This window comes from Eleutherodactylus coqui, chromosome 2, assembly GCF_035609145.1.
Source record: "Eleutherodactylus coqui strain aEleCoq1 chromosome 2, aEleCoq1.hap1, whole genome shotgun sequence".
Lineage (NCBI taxonomy): Eukaryota > Metazoa > Chordata > Amphibia > Anura > Eleutherodactylidae > Eleutherodactylus > Eleutherodactylus coqui.
The window spans coordinates 287,078,913-287,098,833 of record NC_089838.1 but is presented as its reverse complement, the minus strand read 5'-3'; the positions used below and the strand labels follow the sequence as shown (position 1 = coordinate 287,098,833).

Below are 19,921 nucleotides of genomic sequence, written 5' to 3'. Positions count from 1 at the left end.
TGGCTGATTGAATTCTTGGACTTACACTATACATTCAACAGATGCCACTTAGGCTGCCATTAAGGGGGGGGATTATATGTGTGTGTGTATATATTGCTGTTTCTTAAACCAGGCTCACATGACCATGTCGTTACGGCGTGGAATATGCTGTACCAAATCTCCCATGTTGCTGATCACATGCATTGCACGAAATACATGTTCAAAAAAAAACAAAACCGCAGAATACGCTATCTTGGCATGTATTACACGCGCATGCACGCCAAGAAAGAACATGGCGATGGGTGTCCTGCAGTATGTATGCAGTGTCATTGCATACTTTCTACATGTGTCTCCTGCAGACAGCACACCGCGAATTAGCGCCTTAGTCCAGGCAAGGAGTAGCATTAAATATAAAAGGAATATAAAAATGTAATGTGTTGTAAGGAATGTTCACGAACTACAAGAAAAAAAAAAAAAAAAAGCTTTTTTTCCCTCTTAAAGGGGTTGTCCGAGTTATAGATTATAGGTAAACCCCTGTCTGCATGCAAAAATTCAGACCAGACTACTGCCGGCAGGTTGGGTCATGTGCATAAGGTACACAACCAGATTTTACCATTTATAAAATAACATGCAATAGATTAGAAAAAGCCCTCCTCATTGAGGGAACTACCCGTTTTTACAATAAGGTCCAGATGGTAACAGGTCTACTTTAATTTTAGTTTCATTAGTTAGAGTTAAATGTATAGCTAAATACTGTGTTTGGTCTTCCTTATGTTGTGGCTATTTGTTTTTACATAAATGCTTTCCTGGGGGCGGCCATATTGAAGATACACACCTCCTACTGCAACTTCCTGTATAGCAAGTACAGCAGGGTGTGCCCTTTGTGGCTACTGCAATTCATAGCAATCATATGACAGATCAACCTGATAGATTTCTAGTCCCCAAGAAGAGGTGGCGTACAGCCCCCTATCCCAAGAGACCAGAAGAGGTCCTTTTACCCAGGAGAAGCTGTTGGGCAAACGATGCCCGACAGCTCATCCAGTGAGGCTTGCTTCTGTGCTGTTACATAGAGGTGAGTATCGCTGGCATCGCTCACAGCGGGCCAGGGAGCAGTGTTCCCCCACACGGCTCCGTTAGCAGTAAGCAAACAGCCGTTCAGAAGTGAACAAATGCCGTTTACACTGAATGGCGTTTACACGCACAGATGATCGCTCAAAACTTGACAGAAACTGACAGTTTTGAGCGATCATTTTGCATAGGTACCAACGGGCTACATCAGCCCATTAATAGCCAACTGGCTTCGTTTGCATGTATTTAGAGAACAGTGGGTGGTCTGTTCTCTAAATACATCGCTAATGTTCTGCAGCAGGACAGCAGCTGAAAAAATGTTATCAGCGCTGCCCGCGGAGGACTCAGCGTGCAGTCCCTCTTATCAGGGACGACTGATTTTAAGCTGAGCTGAAGTCAGCGATGGACGAAAAGTGCACGATGGGCACACATTTACAAGCAACGATTATCGCTCAAAAGATGGCTTTTGAGCGAATATCATTGTGTGTAAAAGGGCCTTTAGTTTCGTTTTCTGCATGCAGAGACTGAAGACTGAACAATTCTTGCTCAGTCTCTGCATGCATTTACATGGGATGACTATCGTTCAGATTCCTGTGTTGGAGTGAGGGGATTTGAATGATGCTGAACAATAATTATCCAGTGTAAGAGGGCCAAAAGTGACGGGGGGCGGGGGATCTTCACACAAATCTTTACCTGTTTGCATAGCGAATAGTGCTACTATCTTACCTTATCTCCAGGAGTACAAAAAAAGAGCGGTTACCATACCCACCCTCTAAAGACAAGGAAAGGATTCATAGCTTCATGTGCCTAATGCTCCATTTAGATGGGACGAATGTCAGGCAAATCATGCCCAACACTCGTCCCCGCACCTGAATAAACGATGGACGATCAGCTGATCGCTCAGTGTAAATAGCAGCCATTCAGTATTGAACCGCCGCTATGTTAAGTCAATTGAGAGGGGAGCGAGAGGAGAGAAATCTCCTGCAGCCTTAAGTGCACACAATCCATCCATTAGTGAAGGAATGCAGTTTGTCAATTATATAAAAAGAATGCATCTGTCAATTATGTGTACGGTAAAGGCCATTTTACACGCAACAATTATTATTCAGTTAAACGTTGGAACGTGCTAAACTGCATGGTAATCATTCAGTGTAAATACAACCAACAAACTACAGTGTGTTCAGTTATTGTTTGTTGTTCATTTTATGCAAATAAGGGAGATGGAACAATACCTCTGCAGTATTCTATTGGAAGGCAGCATTCCTGCAAATCAATTTTAGACTATTTATACAAGCCTTGTAACCATGACTAGGAATATAGCGCCCCAATTCCCTGCATACACCTAGAATTAAAAGGGGTTTTCTCACTAGATACATTTATCACTTATCCACAAGATAGGTGATCGTTGGGGTCCGACTCATGAAAACGTTACACTCCGAGTCACCAAATGACTGGAGTGGCAGTTCGCATGTGTGACCACCGCTCTATTCTATATACAGTTTTTTATTTTTTGTCCAATTGAGTTGAGTTTGTGAAAAGGAATGTATTTTACATTGATACCATTGTGGGGTATATGTGAATTTTGGACTGCTTTTATTGTGCTTTTTATAAGGTGGACGGATGAAAAATAGTGATTCTGACATTTTTTCAATTAATGTTTTTATGCCATTCACCATGCAAGATAAATTAAATATTTCCCATGTCCACGTTGTTACAAATGTGACAATACCCACTATGTGTATTTTAAAAAGAAAAATTTGACTTCTATTTAAATTTAAAGAGTTTTTGTGCGGAAAATGTGCATAATATATCATTTTTTTAAGGGTGTTATCAGGGGGTCATAATATGATTTAAAAGATCGTTCAGCTTGCAGTATTAAGATAAAAGATTACATACTTACCCGCCGCTGCAGTCTCATAGATCCCCAATAGTTTTCACTACTGCATGCAGGTAGCCAGCAAGGAGGTCCCCAACAAGAGGAACATGTGAACGATGCAGCCCATCATCGGTGAATAGCTTCGGCGCTCACATGACCCAGTGTTGGGTCGTCATCACTCCCCTCCCGGAAGTGAAGCTCAGCAGGGAATGGAGAGCTTATGAAAACAGCATTGGCGGCGAAGAGCAAAAGGTTTTATAGAATATTATGTCCCTGAACAACCCCTTTAACATATTTTTTTTCTCCAGTTAAACTTTTACTTTTTTTTTACCTCTACTTTCTAGTCTAGGAAAACTGCAATTGTTTCACTAGCACATTACACTGCATTACTTAGGTAATGCAATGTACTGTGCCTATGACTGCAGCAGGGTATAGTAGATGCCAAGACTCTTGTCATGCCTCCGGCTGCCATGGAACCCATTGGCACCTCACAAATCCCATCACGGCATATCCTCGGTCATGATCATCACTATTGATTATGGCATGTAAGGGGTTCAACGGCCAGGATTGAAGGTTTCTCCAAGAGCCCAGATGTCAGCAGACAACGAACCCTCAACTCTTCCCAGCACGTGCCTCTACATAAAGGCGTGTGCGCAGGTTTATAGCGAGCGCCATAAAAAGACATATTGCTGGTCATTAAGGCGTTGAATGTTACCTTCCCCATACTTGGGTGTGTGGAGTATGTCAGTGTGAAATAATCGCTGCATCGCCGGTCACCTTCATGAAGCATTGAAAATATTTAATGCTGCTAGAAAATTAACATTATACAGTATTATCCTCTTTTATCAAACAGTCAGATAGAGTTTTTCTGGCATTTGTTTTTTTAGGAAAAAAAAAAAAATCAAATAAATTAAATTATATACAAATTTTCTATTACTAAAATAACATCTGAATGAGGAAAGCTGGCGGTCACTGCAGAAATGTTGCTGAAAGGGTTACCTAAAGCTCTGCCGTATAAAAGGAAAGAATAAGACTATTTGGAGTAGAAATGTACAGTCCCAAATACCTAGAAAGGAAACTTCTGCAAACTTTAGCACCAAAATGGATTAGAAGCCGTTAATTCTGCAGAGAGAAGGACTTCAACTAATTAAATGCTTAATGGTGTCAAACGGCCCAGCAGGGCCAGAATCACTAGTTGGGGCCATTCTCTACCAGGCAATAACCAGAGGCAAGATGAGCCAAATTCACAGCAGCCATAACCTTGATAGCTCGGAGAATCTCGCTTCTCTCAATGTTCAGTCCATGAGTACAAACAGCTCTTTTACAGGGCATTTATGGCAAGTCACGGGGTTGAGAACGCGGGGTCTGGGAGTTTGGCAGACGCTCTGTAGAATTTATCGTAGGTCCATGACGGTGGCGGCCTGCTGACAGATTGTAGTGTGGTTGCTGGCCTAAAGGGGAAGGAGAGGAGAAAGGGGTCATACTGATGGCAAACCAAGATAAAGACACAATGACAAAGCACAAGGAAGAGCGGAAACAGAGATACAACTAGCAAAGTAGACTGTAATGACAAATATCAGGCAACGGAGTAAAGCTGCCATACACAAGACTAAAGAAGGCCAAACTCGACAACTTCGTCAGGAGAGGCTAACCATCTAACATGTATGAAATGCTCAGACAATATTTGTCTGGCAGATATTAGGGAACAAAAAAAAAGGGTTTGGGCATTAAACTTGGTGCGAGTACAAGACTTTAACTGGACTTGTGTTGCTATTGCCCTTCGGGTGAGTGGGGATAGTCCGCCAATCGGCAGTTTGGGTCAATTGGATGTCAAGTTAGAGCCAGAGAAGCAAGATTTTATTTTAATGCTACTGTTTGAAGTGGCTGATGTCTGTAAGGCCGCCTGTCCACGGACACTGCGGTATCCTGCGGCAGATCTCTGCCGCCCGGGAACAGGAGCCGGCAGATGGATCTCCGCTGTCAGCCTATCTGACAGATAGGCTGACCGCGGAGAATCGTGGCAATTGGCAGCATGCTGCGAATTGCCGGCCGCGAGCGGAGAATCACAAGGATTCTCCACTCATGGACAGGGGGCCGGCGCTTTCCATAGCAACTCGCCCGTGGACAGGAGAGTTAAAGCTGTACCAAGTTGAAGAAAAATTAACGTCACCCGGTTTGAAGATCTGTGTATAAGCTGCTTTAATTGAAGGTGTGTCTTGGGCGATCTCAAGATAATTTCCCTACAATCGGTACCATTTATTGGGTGCAACTTTTATTATTTTTTTTTGGAGAGCAGGAAGAAATACACATAAATTCTGACTTTAACAGCAATAATCATGCAGCATAATTATGACAGACGGTAATTTGGATCGCTTATATTGCGTTTATTTTTATGTTTGAGGGGGTTAAATGAACAAAAAAAAAACATTTTGGCTTTTTTTTTTTTTCTTTGTTGTGTTTGACATGCAGGATAAAAAGTGGGTAAAAAAAAACAAAAACAAAAAAACTTATTTTAAATTTTTTATTTTCCTGTAGGGGACTTGAACCTGCGATGCTATGACTACACTGATAATACATTGCAATGCATTATCACTAACAGTTATCGCAGGCCACTGTCTGGTGTCCAGTTGCCATGGCAAACCATCGGCACTCTGCAATTACACAGCAGAGTGCGATGACATCATAGAGGGAGGGATTAAGAGCAGGGATCTGTGTTATCACTGATCCCTGCTGTAGCAGTGGGAAGTTGGCTGTCAGTCACATTCAGCTCCCACTGTAGTTGGCATGGACCAAGCTTCTGAGCCTGAGCCGTACATGGGACATAAATGTACATCTAGTTGTTGGAACTGCTTCCCAGCCAGGCGTACATTTACATCCAAGGGAGGGGGGGGGGGGGGGGTTATAGATTTTTAATCAAAACAAATACAGCCATATACAAAGTTAATCTGGATCTTTCCCCACTAGTGTGTATACTCGGTTACGTGAGTGATCTGCCAATACAGGAGCAAGACAAATAGCCGTGGCGAGGTTACTATGTGGCAAAGAAAATGATTGGCTGGATGAAGCGCCCCCTACAGTGGGAGAATTTAAAACTAAAGTTAATGGTCTTTTACACCGAGAAAAAGGGATTTATCTCAAAAGAAACGCTGGACACAAATGCCAAGATATGGGGAAATCACTGGGTACACCTGGAGTGGCAAACCGGAGACTAATTGTTAACAACTAGATTATAGCAATGTCCCAGCCTAGGAATGGGAGTTGGGGATCTGCTATGGGTGGTAGTGGAGGTGCAAGCTTAATAATATGGTAAATATGGGTGACTTGCTATACTTATGTACTTGATGGAACGCTACAGGCCAAATACCCTTGTTCAATGGAAGAAGGGATCACACTACAAAATACCCAGGAAATAGATTTTTTTTTCCATCAAAGGACACTGTGTATAGACTGGAATCATTTTCATTTATTAGGTTGGATGAATATGGTGTGACATGCTGATTTAACGAGAGAGAGACAGACAGACACAGAGGAAAGGGGGTTAGAAATGCATCTCCAATACTCCTAGCCGTTATCAATTGGGTGGGACAGTTCTAGTGCCCCCACCCAGTGGATGAATTAAACACCATCATATTCTTGGCCTTCATGCACATTAGTAACATACTCGGGTTATGCAGTAGTCTCATTATTACGCTTACACAGAACAGGGGAGGGTCTCTGCAGTGAGGGTGGAAACCCTTCTCTCGACAGTCACCAATTTCTTTCATGCCGTAGTCCGTCAGACGAAAAATTCCTGTTCTGGAAAAAATAAATAAACCAACAAATTAATGTTAGCAGAATCCTAACCATATTGATGTTCCATTCAGGATTTAGCAATATGACCAATCTGTGCATATAATGTTCAGCATATGCTCTGTCTCTATGTCTCTTGTACTCAATATGGGGTTTTTGCTATTTGGTTCCTATTATAAGGATCAATAGACCAACAGAATTCCAAATCAAGCAATTCCCTAATAGAGTAGCTCTAAAACCTCTGAAATGGACTTATAGCGGTGATGTAGCTATAGGGCTGATAGTTATAAACAGAGCCATGGAGAACCAGAGGTCACCCAACACCACACTGACTGGGAATATTACCCCAAAACTCCAGACCGTACCCACAGTATGGTAGTATGCAGATCCTTCTCCCCTGCTGTGCTGCATTGGTAGTTAGGGAGGGGGAGTAGATATGATGCACATTGCCTGTGCCACATCTACAATGCCCATTGGGTGACCTCAGTTGGAGCTCTCTTTTCACTGTACCACCAGGGCCCATAAGCCTTTAGATACGCCCCTAAGCTATAGTTCATCCTGTGTACAACTATTTTTGACTTTCTTGCACATACAAGCACCTATTTGTCTCAAGAGGATATGTATTGAACTACAAAAGGTACTTACTCCTGGAATTTTGGGGAGCAGACAATGGCGATGGATTCTGGGAGCATCATCTGGTACGAGCAGTGAGTATGTAAATCAACGCTAGACAGAAAGGCAGTCTGAGTGGGATGCGTCTGTAGGAAGTAAAAGAATGCATCAATTCCATGACACTCATCACCATCTTGCTCCTTACACTTGTCTTCCTCTACACTATAAGATATCATCAGGTATTATTGGTAGCGAATGTTGCTTAAAGGGCTATTCCCATCTAAAGGCTTACCCCACCACTTCTTCCCCCTGAAATGTGGCCGTGTTTATAGAAATAGCCGAGCAGCCTGTGCTACACCGCACTCCCATAGAAGTGAACAGGGGCAATGGAAATCGAGAGATAAACTGTTCCTATAACCTGTGAAGAGAGAGTTAACAGAATAGTCTGTTGTGCTGCGCTGCCCCGTAACCTTCCTTCACTTCTATGGGAGCCACAGCACAGGTTCCCCCTATGTTTCTGTGAAGTCCAGCAACCTTTTGAGGCCTGGATGCGGTGGCCAGTGGGGCACGAGCGGTGCGACAGGGTAAGGCCTTGAGATGGGAATACTCCTTTAAGCCTAAAGCAAACACACCAGACTGTATAACTGAAAATGTCACAAGTGGTGCCAACCTGGTGGACTCATAGGGTCCGTATGAACAGTAATCACTTATGGTGGGTATGATGCAAGGCATGGGGGTGAAATCCACAGGAAGTCAGCAGCAGAATCCATGATGGATGTGTATGTGTGAACATATCCTGACTGCCGAGACAGAGGAGCCAATGGCAAACTGCTGGTTAAAATGTAAAATGACAGATCCTTGTTTGATCCGATGGCACTTTCAGCGCAGTAACAACGCAGGCAAAGCTAGCCGATGATGTCACCACTTTCACTTTCCCTCCCGGTGACATAAAAACATGGTAAAACATTGTATACAGCGTTCTACTGCATTTTTGACAGCATTGAGAGCGCTCCCCATTGATTTTTACCATTTAGAAACGTTTAAATGGTGAAACTAGAAGAGACTGCGCTCGAAATTGGGGCGTTAGAAACATCACGTCCGAACGCTAGTCTAAGAAGGTGCACTAAAATTAATGGAGAAGTTTTACAGCGGCATTCAAAGCGCTGTAGTAAACGCTGTAAAAAAAAAAAAAAAAAAAAAAAAAAAGGGGTGTGCGAGAGAGTAGCCCAAGTCAGCATTCATGCGACCATATGCAAGCTGTGCCCATGATTCTTGGCCACAACTTGCATTGCACAGAACACGGACAGATGCTTGTGTGCTGTCTGGCCCCTGTGTGCTGTGGACTTTTCATGTCCGCTTCTTGTCCGTAATATGAATGCTGTGATTTTTTTTTTTTTTGTATATAACCTAATTGGCTATAATAGATCTGTGTGAAATCCATAGACAGCACACACCCCCTTTTTATCTAACCCTACCCACTTTTAGAAAAGTGTCAGAAGCCGGCGTAAAATGGCCATAGTTAAAAATTTGGAGTGCAGCATAATTTGCGACTTTTATATGTCAGAAATCTGGTGTGCGAGACGTAACAAATCTACCCTACTGTTCATACATACATGTATCCAGCCCAGCGTGATAAGTCCGTGCTGGTCCTGGATCACGAACAGATCCTCCTCATTCTCAGTGTTACAGTAATCCGGTCCACCACACTGTTTGGGCACAATGACGTGGGTGATGGTAAACTCATCCTGCATCTAAGAGGTGGCAAAATAGAGAAGAATTAGTGGGGGAAATTATGCTGAAGTACAAACAATGACAGCATGCGGTTACCAAATGTGTGTGAGAGTGAGAGAGTGAGAGAGAGAGAGAGAGCCCTCACTGACTGACTCGCCACTAATTCTCTAACTTCCCGATGTCGTACAAACATGAAATTTGGCAAGAGCATTCTTTAGGTCCTAAATAGGAAAAGTAAAAGGGTCACAACTCGATTGTTCAATGCTAAAGGCAAAAGTAAGTGCACCCCTATGTAATGTAACTTCCCGATGTTGTACAAGCATTCTTTAGGTCTTAAAGGGGTTGTCCCGCGCCGAAACGGGTTTTTTTTTTTTTCAACCCCCCCCCCCCCGTTCGGCGCGAGACAACCCCGATGCAGGGACGTACAGAAAGCTTACCGGAGCGCTTACCTTAATCCCCGCGCTCCGGTGACTTCTATACTTACCTGTGAAGATGGCCGCCGGAATCCTCTTCTTCCGTGGACCGCAGCTCTTCTGTGCGGTCCATTGCCGATTCCAGCCTCCTGATTGGCTGGAATCGGCACGTGACGGGGCGGAGCTACACGGAGCCGGCATCCTGCACGAAAGGCTCCATAGAAGAAAGCAGAAGACCCGGACTGCGCAAGCGCGGCTAATTTGGCCATCGGAGGGCGAAAATTAGTCGGCACCATGGAGACGAGGACGCCAGCAACGGAGCAGGTAAGTAAAAAACTTTTTATAACTTCTGTGTGGCTCATAATTAATGCACAATGTACATTACAAAGTGCATTAATATGGCCATACAGAAGTGTATAGACCCACTTGCTGCCGCGGGACAACCCCTTTAAGTGAGGATAGTGGGAGGGGTGACACATCATTAAGAGGGATATCGGTACATGCAGCCTGAGGAGAATCTGACGCCCTTCTATGTGTATACATATTTTCTTCATCTCTTCCTCTAAAAGTAACATTGATTTCATAAACTTTCCTGTGCAAACAACACACAACCACCTGTATTAAATTAACTCTGGCGAAGACGGGTATATCAGCTAGTTTATATCATATACTGTATGTACCGGAATCACTTACCAGCTTCCCACACAAGATCCCGCAGGTCTCCACGCCTCTCTGTGTGTTAGCCTCTGCAAGTTTCAGAAACTTCACACACACTTCCTGAGGAATCCTAACATGGCGAAGTCCATCTGTGGACACAACTAAAAGTAATCCAGATAAGAAAATGTCAGACATTGCACAGTTATCAGCTGCAACCACAGATCTGAAAGCATTTTATATCGAAAACAGTAGTTTTCAATGAGAACTCCAGCAGCATTTACTTACAGCCTTCATGATGGTCTGTGGATGTTGGCTTTAGAGTCCTATCAACCACAGGAGGTCGCGGAAGTACGACGTCATTACCGGGTGGAATAAGAGGGGGCTCATTGACGCCTGGAATGAGAGGTCCCTCTGGTGTCTGCGTGTTGGACTTGTCAGTAGAGAACTGGTGGAGGATCCGTAGCCGCTCATTCTCCAGTTCTTTCTTACGGATCATATCTTCAAAGACCTGGAACTGTTCCTGCTGCTCTTTCTGCTGCTTCATGACCGCTACACGCTGCTTCTCCGCTTCAAGTTGCTGCAACACAGCCAGACGGCGCGTGCATTCTTCTTCCTCGCATCGCTACATTAGCAGAAGCAAATAATGTCACTCATCAATCATATAGCCCCGTGCCTCATAGATGACTTCTTCAGCACTCACTTACCCTTCTGTCCAGGTACTCCGCATACTCTTTACTGTAACGCTTGTGCAGTTCCTTCTTTAACTCTTCAGCTTTTGGGAAGGCCACTTCTTTCAGTTTCTACAAAAAGGACAAAAAGGAGTTCCTTCATACAAGACCTCATAGACTGGTCTCACACCACTGGATTTAAATTGTGGATTCATCGTTTGCCGTTCTCCCGAACGATCTGCGGTAATACACAGGCATTAAGAAGCATGCATTTTTTTTTATTTTCCTTCACACTTGCGGGCACAAATTGCGTATTCCACGAGCGGAAGTAAAAATCGCAGCATCCTCTATTTTACGGTGGAATCCATGACCATAGAGCCAACTGTGCTCTATGGTCACAGATATAGCTGCAGCCCATAGGGCTGCGATTACCCTCATCAATGCTAAGCGACAGCACAGGAAATACAAAAAAAAGTTGTGCTGCACATGACTGACCGCCTGCGTGCCTCATATGCAATACAATTATGCAACGTACACAAAGTCACCGGCCGGGCTCACAGCCGGAATCCACTGCAGGCCTCCCGCATGCAGAATCCAACCCGGTCATGTGAGCCCAGCCTTACAGGATCTGTGCTGGCATTTCAGCACTCTCACCTTCAATGTATCCTTCTTCTCCGGGACACTGGCGGTTTTATAATCTCGATGCTTAGGAAGCTTTTCAATAAAAAGCCTGGAGGAAAAACAAGCATAAGGAAGAATTACTTAAAATGCGTCATTTTAACCCCTTAACCCTGTGATATACTTGTACATCCTCCAATTGACTCACCATCGGCACCCAGTAATGTGATCCCAGGGTGCCGATGATTGCCTGGTAGCTCTGGGCCTTCGACAGCCACCATTGCCTCTGTTTGCAGTGATGTTGTGAGCGACTAAACAGGACTACTAGAGTAGAACGGGGTTGTCTTCTGTGTTTAATCCAGGTTCAGTTTGGGCAATGACGATAGCCGTGTTCGTGTCTGGGGATCTCGGGGTGAGCGCCTCAGTCCTGTCTTTGCTGTGGAGCGGCACACTGCCCCCTGCTGGTGTGATAGTCCGAGGTGCCATCGCATACGACAGTCAGCCAATATTAATGGGGACTATCAGCCTATATTGTCACCTATACAAATCACCAATACGCAGGTAGGTCTAGTGCAACAGTGCCATACAGCGATCTATAGAATATACATCAAAAATATCACCCTATGACTATGGATGATCCGAAATGCACAGCGGTGTGGACTCCATCTCTTAATCTTCCTGAAGCACACGCGTTGGGATGTTATTGATATTTATTTCTACTACAGCACTGTGCAAAGGTTTTAGACAGGTGTGGAAAAAAATGCTACAAAGTAAGAATGGTCAATTATGAATGAACAAAAGAACATTCTAAATGCTGATCCATATTTGGTGTGACCGTCCTTTGACTTTGTAACAGCATCAGTTCTTCTAGGTACACTTGCACACAATTTTTGAAGGAACTCAGCAGGAAGGTGGTTCCGTCCAAAAACAGAGTACCTGGGCGGAAACCAAATGGACCCCATTATAGTCAGTGGGGTCTGTTCGGCGCTGTTTGGTTCCATCCTGAGACGGAGGTGTTTGCTGTCGGGGAATTCCCTTTCCTGCTCCCCGAACGGAGAAGAAAAGCAGACCCCCCTACACCCAAATGTGAAACCACCCTTTGTCTTTCTACTAGATGATTATTATGGCCCATCAACAATACAGATAGGGAAAACGTATAATATAATGAAGTAAGGCCGGTTCACATCTGCATTAGAAACTACGGCTGGAGATCCAGCTAAAAATACTGGAAGGAAAAGTTCGGCCTGCAGTACTTTCATCCCAAATGATTGCCTTACGATACATAATATAGTGTGAATATAGCCCCATAGGGCACAGACCTGGAAGAGCGGATGGGCTAGGGTGGGGTGAACGGTAACAAGTCAGGTGAGGGTATAAAGACCCAATACTTACGTGATATACTTGTTGTACAAGATAAAGGCATTTTCCGTGTTCCCCTCTCCTGCGTACACGTTCGCCATACGGATCAGCTCCACACCAGACCGATAATAGCGTTTAGGAGGTATATCGTCATTCACTTCCACAGACGTCCCCTTCAGTACTAGGGCTCGGATCCTCTCCTCCGGGGGCAGACTGGGATCGTTGTGCTCCGGCATGGTGCTGTGTGGCAGAAACACCTGGAAGGAAGATTACACAATGTTATACCTGAAGGGGATCGGAATAATATTAGTGGGGTCTAGGAGCGGTCATGGAAAGAGGGGGATCCGGCTGTGTGTGCGGGACCAGACCTCTCCCGCTGCGATGAAACCCGGTAAGTCTAATGCAACCCTTATCAACTTTCTGTAAAGCAAAATGACTATGTGCAGCCAAGCCATACAGGGCCGTCCAGTCATAGGAGCAGGTGCCGGGTGGCATTACAATCTATGGGAGGTACAGATAATAGTTAGTCGCTGGGGATACCCAGCAGGTCTGCATTTAGAACTGCTGACAAGTCTGCACAGAAGTAAGTAAACCCGGGGTCTCCAGTAGAGATAGATCACTAACAGAACAGCGCGGCACATTGTACTATTTTGTCCAATGGTGCAGGAGAGACTCCATTCTAATCAATGCGGGTCTGACCGGCACCATCTAGTTTGAGGAGTCCATTCACCACAGGGTTCCCCGGCCAGAGTAGAAAAGTGGGATCCCTGAAGCGGATGTGAACAGAGCCGTATCCACACACCTGGTTCTCTTCTCCACTATACAGAACACACATGATCGCCGCCGATCAGGCGCCACCTCCATGTAGTCCTCTCATCTCTGCAGCCAGATGTGAGATTTGATTGATCACTTCTATCAGGACTCACGTGTGACTTTCCAGAATAGTCCCCTATTCCTGGCCACTGGCTGACCAAGAGCAGCACTCGGGCCAACGTGCCACCCTGATCCATTACGTCCTTCATGGAAACAATGCTGTGTGTTTGCAGACCAGTCGTATACAACGCTCCGCGGCTTGTCACCCTCCGTATGTCCCACGCGTTCATATGATCCAGGATGTGACCAGTTCAGCACAAAGACCAAGTGTGTAGACCAATCCTACCAGCCTGGGGCATTCATGGTCCTGCGGATATAAGTAGTGGGCGCCCCACTCTGGGGACACTTCTATTACACAATTCCAGTATGAAGACCCATCTGATACAATGTTATTAGCCGGCGAGTCCTGGAATATGGGGGAATTACTTACACTGGGATGGCTACAGCACGCCCTACCAGATCTACTTGGGATCTCCCTCTACAAGCCAGCGCAGAGAGCCAATACGTAAGGGCACCACCCGTATACTACATGGGTGGCAGCCATTTAAATGGGCGCCTAGTATCATGGGAACTTGCAGTGGCCCCCACCAGGAAACCAATGCACTTTTTTGGCGGTTGTTTTTTTTTTTATTGAGTTCTGAAAGTTTTGCGACTACTAAAAAATAAAAATTAAACCGTGGCATTGTCAGGTGCCCTAAGTCCAATAGTAAGATGGCCGACCTCCCTGCACTGTAGCTCATTAATAAGATGTGCCTGTGCCATAAGAGAGGTTGTCCATGGATACATCCCCTACCAGGCCGGCGTCACACGGGTGTATTTGCGCACACAGAACCCGCTGACTTTAATGGTTTGTTCACATTTTCCTGCTCACCAAAAGTCTCCATAGAAGTCAATGGAGATGTAAATGTACGCAAAATGGAGATGCGTGAAACACTGCTAAATTGCGCAGGAACACGAACACATCTGGAAATCATTAGACTAGTTAGCCACTTCAATCAGTGTGTATTTTCTTGCCATGCGCAAATCTGCATGCCTTGTACATGGAAAAAGTAGGGTAAAATACGCAAAAAGCATTGTTCATTCCGCAAATACGCTGCACTCAGGCGCGCAAATATGCATCCGCTCGTGTGACGCCGGCCGCAGGCAGACATTTTGATTTATCATTTTGGAATGCAGCGAGTAAATAAAGTGACAACTAATCATTTCTACCAAGAAACAATTCCCCCCCTAGTGACAGGACAGCGGGCCATCTGCTGCCCACCAGGATGCCCACCATGCACCGCTGCATACATCTGATGGTTGAGGTGGGACTGCTGCGTCTCCTACAACATGACGGCAGCAGCGATGCGGCTTCATCTACTACAACACGGCTGCCTTTCTACTCTTTGCGTGTTAAGCCATTCCCTGTAGGGGTAGATGGCGGTGCCAGCAGTCCGACCCCCACCCATCAGACATCGATGGCATATCTGATTTGTTGTTGTAAGTCACACCGGTTCTGAGATAGATAGAACTCGTAAGCAATTTTCCGCTTGGACCGATTCTTCTTCAAGAGTCGCCCGTTATTTTCTATGGTAGTGTAAAAAAAGAACTCCTTGCACTCGCGCATCCTGCGAGCACCAGCCATTTTACTAATTAAATCACATGCAATTATTTTCATATGCGTGAAAGACTGATGTAAAGCGCAAAAATTATCACACAGGGAAAAAGAAAAAAAAAAACACCACCTGAAAAATAATCAAATTTTCACTGCTGTAAATTGCACCCCCCCCCATACACACACACACACAACCACACAACCACACAACCACACACGCGTGAATGCAGGGGGCTCTTGTCCACCACCGTGCCTTCACTGCGTGTTATGCGTGTGATCTGCAGTGAATGGAGTCAGTGGGCTTTCACATGTGTGTGTAGACCCTGCATGTAGATACACACAAGAAATGGATGGCAGCAGGCTGTATATCTCTGCGTACCACGCAGCGTGAGCCCTATACACTTGGGCTGCGGGTGAAACGCCGGCTGTGTATGGGCGGGGATTCCATTCGCAACCCTGCTTCTAAAAAAAAGTCGCACCGCACATGTCCGCATGATATGTAGTCCATTGCCGTCAAAACGCGGCCCGTGTGTACGTTTACAAACTGGGTAAGACGCTGCGGGGAGACCACAGCGCTGTACACATACGCCCGCAGACATGGGCGCTCCTTCACACGGGCGGATTTGTCATCCGCATTTTGTGAGCCAAAACCAGGAGCGGGTCCAAAATCCGGAAGCCGTGCGAACCTCCCCCCACGGTTTGCCTCCACGCTCAGCTCCGGGTTTTGGCTCACAAAATACTGATGAAGAATCCATCCGTGTGAGGGAGCGCCGGGCCGGATTCACACCAGCGTACATAACACTGAGAGTAGAGCCGCTGCCTCCAATGGGTTCATACACAGGTGCTTACACACTTTGGTCGTGCAAAAAAACCCACGCAGCATGCTTCAATTTCCTGCGCATCTGAACGGGGAAAGAGAACATTTTGAACATAGTCACGTGAATTCGGCCTCGGGGTGCAGTAACATGGCCGGATACGTATTTTGGTCTGTGACAATGCAGCGTGTTTACTGGCCAAAACACGCCGTTACCTTGTGCGCGTCTGCAATCAGTAGCTTGTGTTTTTTTACCGCGAGAAAGTCGTGACAAAAATCGTGTTTTTGTTCCTGCGATTTCTTTTTTGGCATCAGCAATGTTTTTTTTTTCCTTTTAGAACAATCTCGCCTTGGCATTACTACCGCCTACGATAAAAAGGCGCAATTTTATTTTTATCCGCCAAAGTCAATAGAACTTTTTAATGTTAGTTGCATTGCGATAAAAAGGAGGCTGAATAGGGAAACAGAGATATATATATATATAGCAGATCGCGGAAAGATAGAGCATGTCGCAGTTTAATGTTCCCTCAACAGCGCATCAGTGAAAATGTCGCAGACGGGAAGGAAATCATTGTAAACCATTGGTTTCATAACCTTCTTTTTTTACTATTACATCACGTGAAAAATCAAGCGATCTTCTCGCCTGTGTGAAACCACTCTAAATCCCATTGATTTTGGGCATAAATCCGCCGGTTTTCTCCTTATTTACGCACGCCCCTTGCTTTAACGGATTATTACGGTGGGTAATACGCGACAAGATGGCGCGCTGCGGGTTTATCCCCAGCCAAATGTCGCCTGAGAAATACTTGGCTGTGAATAAACCCCGAGGCTGGTAGTTCCACGCGGGCAATAAAATCACGCCATGCGAGAGCGAATGAAAACGCTGAATTATGAATGATCTCCTTCACATTTGCGAGGAGCCCTAAGAAGTCAATGGGCTGTACTGCCTGCGTATTACACGCATACGTAACACGCAGCGCCCTCCCCCTCGTGTGGTCGGACACGGTGAAAAGCCCCTTTCCACGGTACAACCATCAGCCAAGGACAACACTGCGGCCAACGTGAGACCCCATAGAGGCAGCCGTGACCTCAAAGTCACACAAGGGCAGGCAATGGGGTTTCTTCTGTCCCTCCCCCACCTTGACGGGAACCTTTGGCGGATACGCCAAACATATTTCTGGGTCACATTTACCTGACATGCCAAAGAGTGTCTGTTTGGCATCCACTAGGCACATATATATTCTTCCTCTATACAGGAAACCACAGCCGGAGCTTTTCTACACAGAAGCATCACAAAAACATTTTTTAAAAACTGCATTTAGTGGTCACCTAGCAACGACATAGAAAAGGGGCCACAGAACAGGTTGCCCCTAGCAACCAATTAGATCCCTACTCTCATTTATATATGAAAGACCAGGAAATGAAAGGAGTGATCCGATTGGTTGCCCCATGAACCAATCAGACCGCCGCTCTCCGCTATACAGTACAGACTAGGAAACGAAAGACGTGATCTGATTGGTTGCTAGGGGCAACTGTTCGCCGCGCGCCTGCACTAATCCTTTCCGTGGGCCGAAGCTGAGGCCGTGGCCGCTTATTATCACACCCTGTCTCTGTATGTGCACCCTACACACTGCCCGCTATCCCCCCGCACACCACCGCCCTCATATAACGCCGTCCTGACGTATCACCGTCCTCAGAAGGGCGACTGCTCACCCGGGTGTCACTTTCAACGCCGCTCAGCTGCTGCCCGCATTCTTCCGGGTCACATGACCTGAAGACGCCTCACTGCCTTTTTTTTATCACATGGCCGGCAGCAGGCGACACCGTAGACTGAAAGCGTCCTCCATTTTTGAGAAGGGCAGGACTATGACTTGTTCCCATGGTTACAGGGTCACCCCCCTGGTCATGTGATCGTCACAGATTTATTGCCGGTATGATGTGCAGTGATGTAAATTACATAGGTGCGAATGCCACCTACTGGTCAAAATCGTGTACTGCACACTGTACAGGGGCGCTTATGTACAAAACTAGGGCAAAATCAAAAACTGCAAGGCAGCCGGGCTCATATATAAAACGCATCGCTATCAATGCATGTGCACGCACAGTTTGGGTGCGTATTTAGTGAATACATGCAGCTTTTACACACGAGCAAAAAAAAAAAAGGAACACAGGAAGACCTTAGAGCGCCGTCACACGGCGTATTTTACATACTCCCCGTCCCCTCCACTGCTACCTATGTTAAAAACGTCGGAAAACCCATTTAAGAGCTCTTTCACCTGGGCGATTTTGCACGCACTTTGCACAAACCGCTGACAATAGAACTCGTTGATTTCAATGGCATCCCTCACATTGAGTGTTGTGCGCGCATTTCCATTAGGCGAAAAAATATGCGGCATGCCCTATTTTTGTGCGCATTAGCGCACCAAAGGAATCTATGGGGGTGCGCACGAAATTACGCACGTAACACTGCGATTTTGAGGTGTAAACTGATAACACCAGGGCCTAGTAGGCTGCTCAGCCGGTTTAATAAAGGCGAGCGTGTATCCCGTGTCGATGTGAACGGGCCAGGCAGCGCAAAAAAGTATAGCAGAATGCGCGGATACGCTCGTGAAAGCACGTGATAGGGCTCTATTCACAACGCAATCACGTCTTGCTCTCGCAGGCGCATGTACTGCAAGAAATCATCCAATAGATGATTTCGGCCCGTGAATACAGACGAAAATAAGGCATGCTGCGGTTTTCTTTGTGTGTGCAACATCGGTCCACGTAAAAACTCACGTTTGAATGCAGCACTTTACCTCAATGAGCCGTGTGCTGTCTGTGCTCAGTCAGTAAAAATACGCACGGTGCGCAGACAGAAAATACGCCCGTGTGAACGGACCCACGACGGCGAATGCGATACGGATGAATAAAAAAACAGACACATTTTTTGTGTGATTTTCATGCATTTTTCATGTGTTTTTGCTTTTTTTAACGCACACACGTGTCATCCAAAAGCAATCTGGTTTTCACATGCGTGAGAAAAAACGGAAGTGAATACGTGCGTGAAAAAAAAACTTGCATGCCATACGAGTGCAATCGTTTTTTTAACTCACCCATTGACTAGAATGGCGATTCTAATCTGAGAATGGGACTAAGATTCTTTTTACTCAGAGCTCGCGTCCGAGTTAAAAAAAACGCTCCGTGAATAGACCCATCGGGATCAGTGCGTCACGATATTACTGTGTGAGTTCAGTCCAATTAACAATCAGACCATACTCACGTGCAAAAAATCCTATGTGAATAAGCCCTAATTTGCGTAGGAATATCACGTTAGAAACACGCTCGTGAGAACAAAATCACTGAAATCAATGGCTTTGCTTCGGCACATTTTGTGGGCGTGATTCTTATGCTCGCAAAGTGGTCGTCTGTTATGCCCTAAGGGTGCCTGTATAAGGAACAGCCGAATAGTCGCAGAATTGAGTGAATGTTAGGGTGCTCGCCGGTTTCCTGCTCCATTCGGGGAGTAGAAAAGGGGAATTCCTACAGCCGGACGTCTCGTCTTATGACGGAACCAAACACTGACCATAAAGGGGTCCTCTCGCTTTCTGCTCAGCTGCCCGGCTTTTTAGCTTCTTCCGTTATTTTGTGCCGCCCAGAGGTTGCAGCGCAGATGTGAAACCGCCCGAACAACAGTTTTTCTGTGTGAGCACGGCCTCCAACAGGATGACTAATGATATTCGTTCACTAGTCACTTTGTTTCAGCCCACCTAAAAATAGTCGCTGGTTAATTATCGTCTGGTGTAAACAGGTTATCAGTGTCTTCCACTGTCTAGTCTATAAAGCTTTCAAGGTGATGGGCGCTTCCACGGCTGTATATGGGTCAGGAAG

The 19,921-nt window shown here is 45.7% G+C and overlaps 1 protein-coding gene across 3 annotated transcripts; it reads right to left on the bottom strand.

The window, feature by feature from the left end:
- Nucleotides 1-3,696: 3,696 nt before the first annotated feature.
- Nucleotides 3,697-17,902, bottom strand: STAMBP (STAM binding protein). Of its 3 annotated transcripts, XM_066593172.1 has the most exons (10): nucleotides 17,765-17,902; nucleotides 12,804-13,027; nucleotides 11,448-11,523; nucleotides 10,830-10,925; nucleotides 10,411-10,747; nucleotides 10,162-10,286; nucleotides 8,938-9,075; nucleotides 7,358-7,470; nucleotides 6,619-6,718; nucleotides 3,697-4,374 (listed from the first exon to the last, which is right to left on the bottom strand). In XM_066593172.1, the coding sequence occupies exons 2-10, from the start codon at nucleotides 13,004-13,006 to the stop codon at nucleotides 4,318-4,320; spliced, it is 1,245 nt and encodes a 414-aa protein (XP_066449269.1). In that variant the 5' UTR covers nucleotides 13,007-13,027; nucleotides 17,765-17,902; the 3' UTR covers nucleotides 3,697-4,317. The 3 variants fall into 3 exon arrangements, with proteins under 3 accessions (XP_066449269.1, XP_066449270.1, XP_066449271.1); XM_066593173.1 differs by lacking the exon at nucleotides 17,765-17,902 and having other exon boundaries at nucleotides 12,804-14,233; XM_066593174.1 differs by lacking the exons at nucleotides 12,804-13,027; nucleotides 17,765-17,902 and adding an exon at nucleotides 11,587-11,618.
- Nucleotides 17,903-19,921: the final 2,019 nt, after the last annotated feature.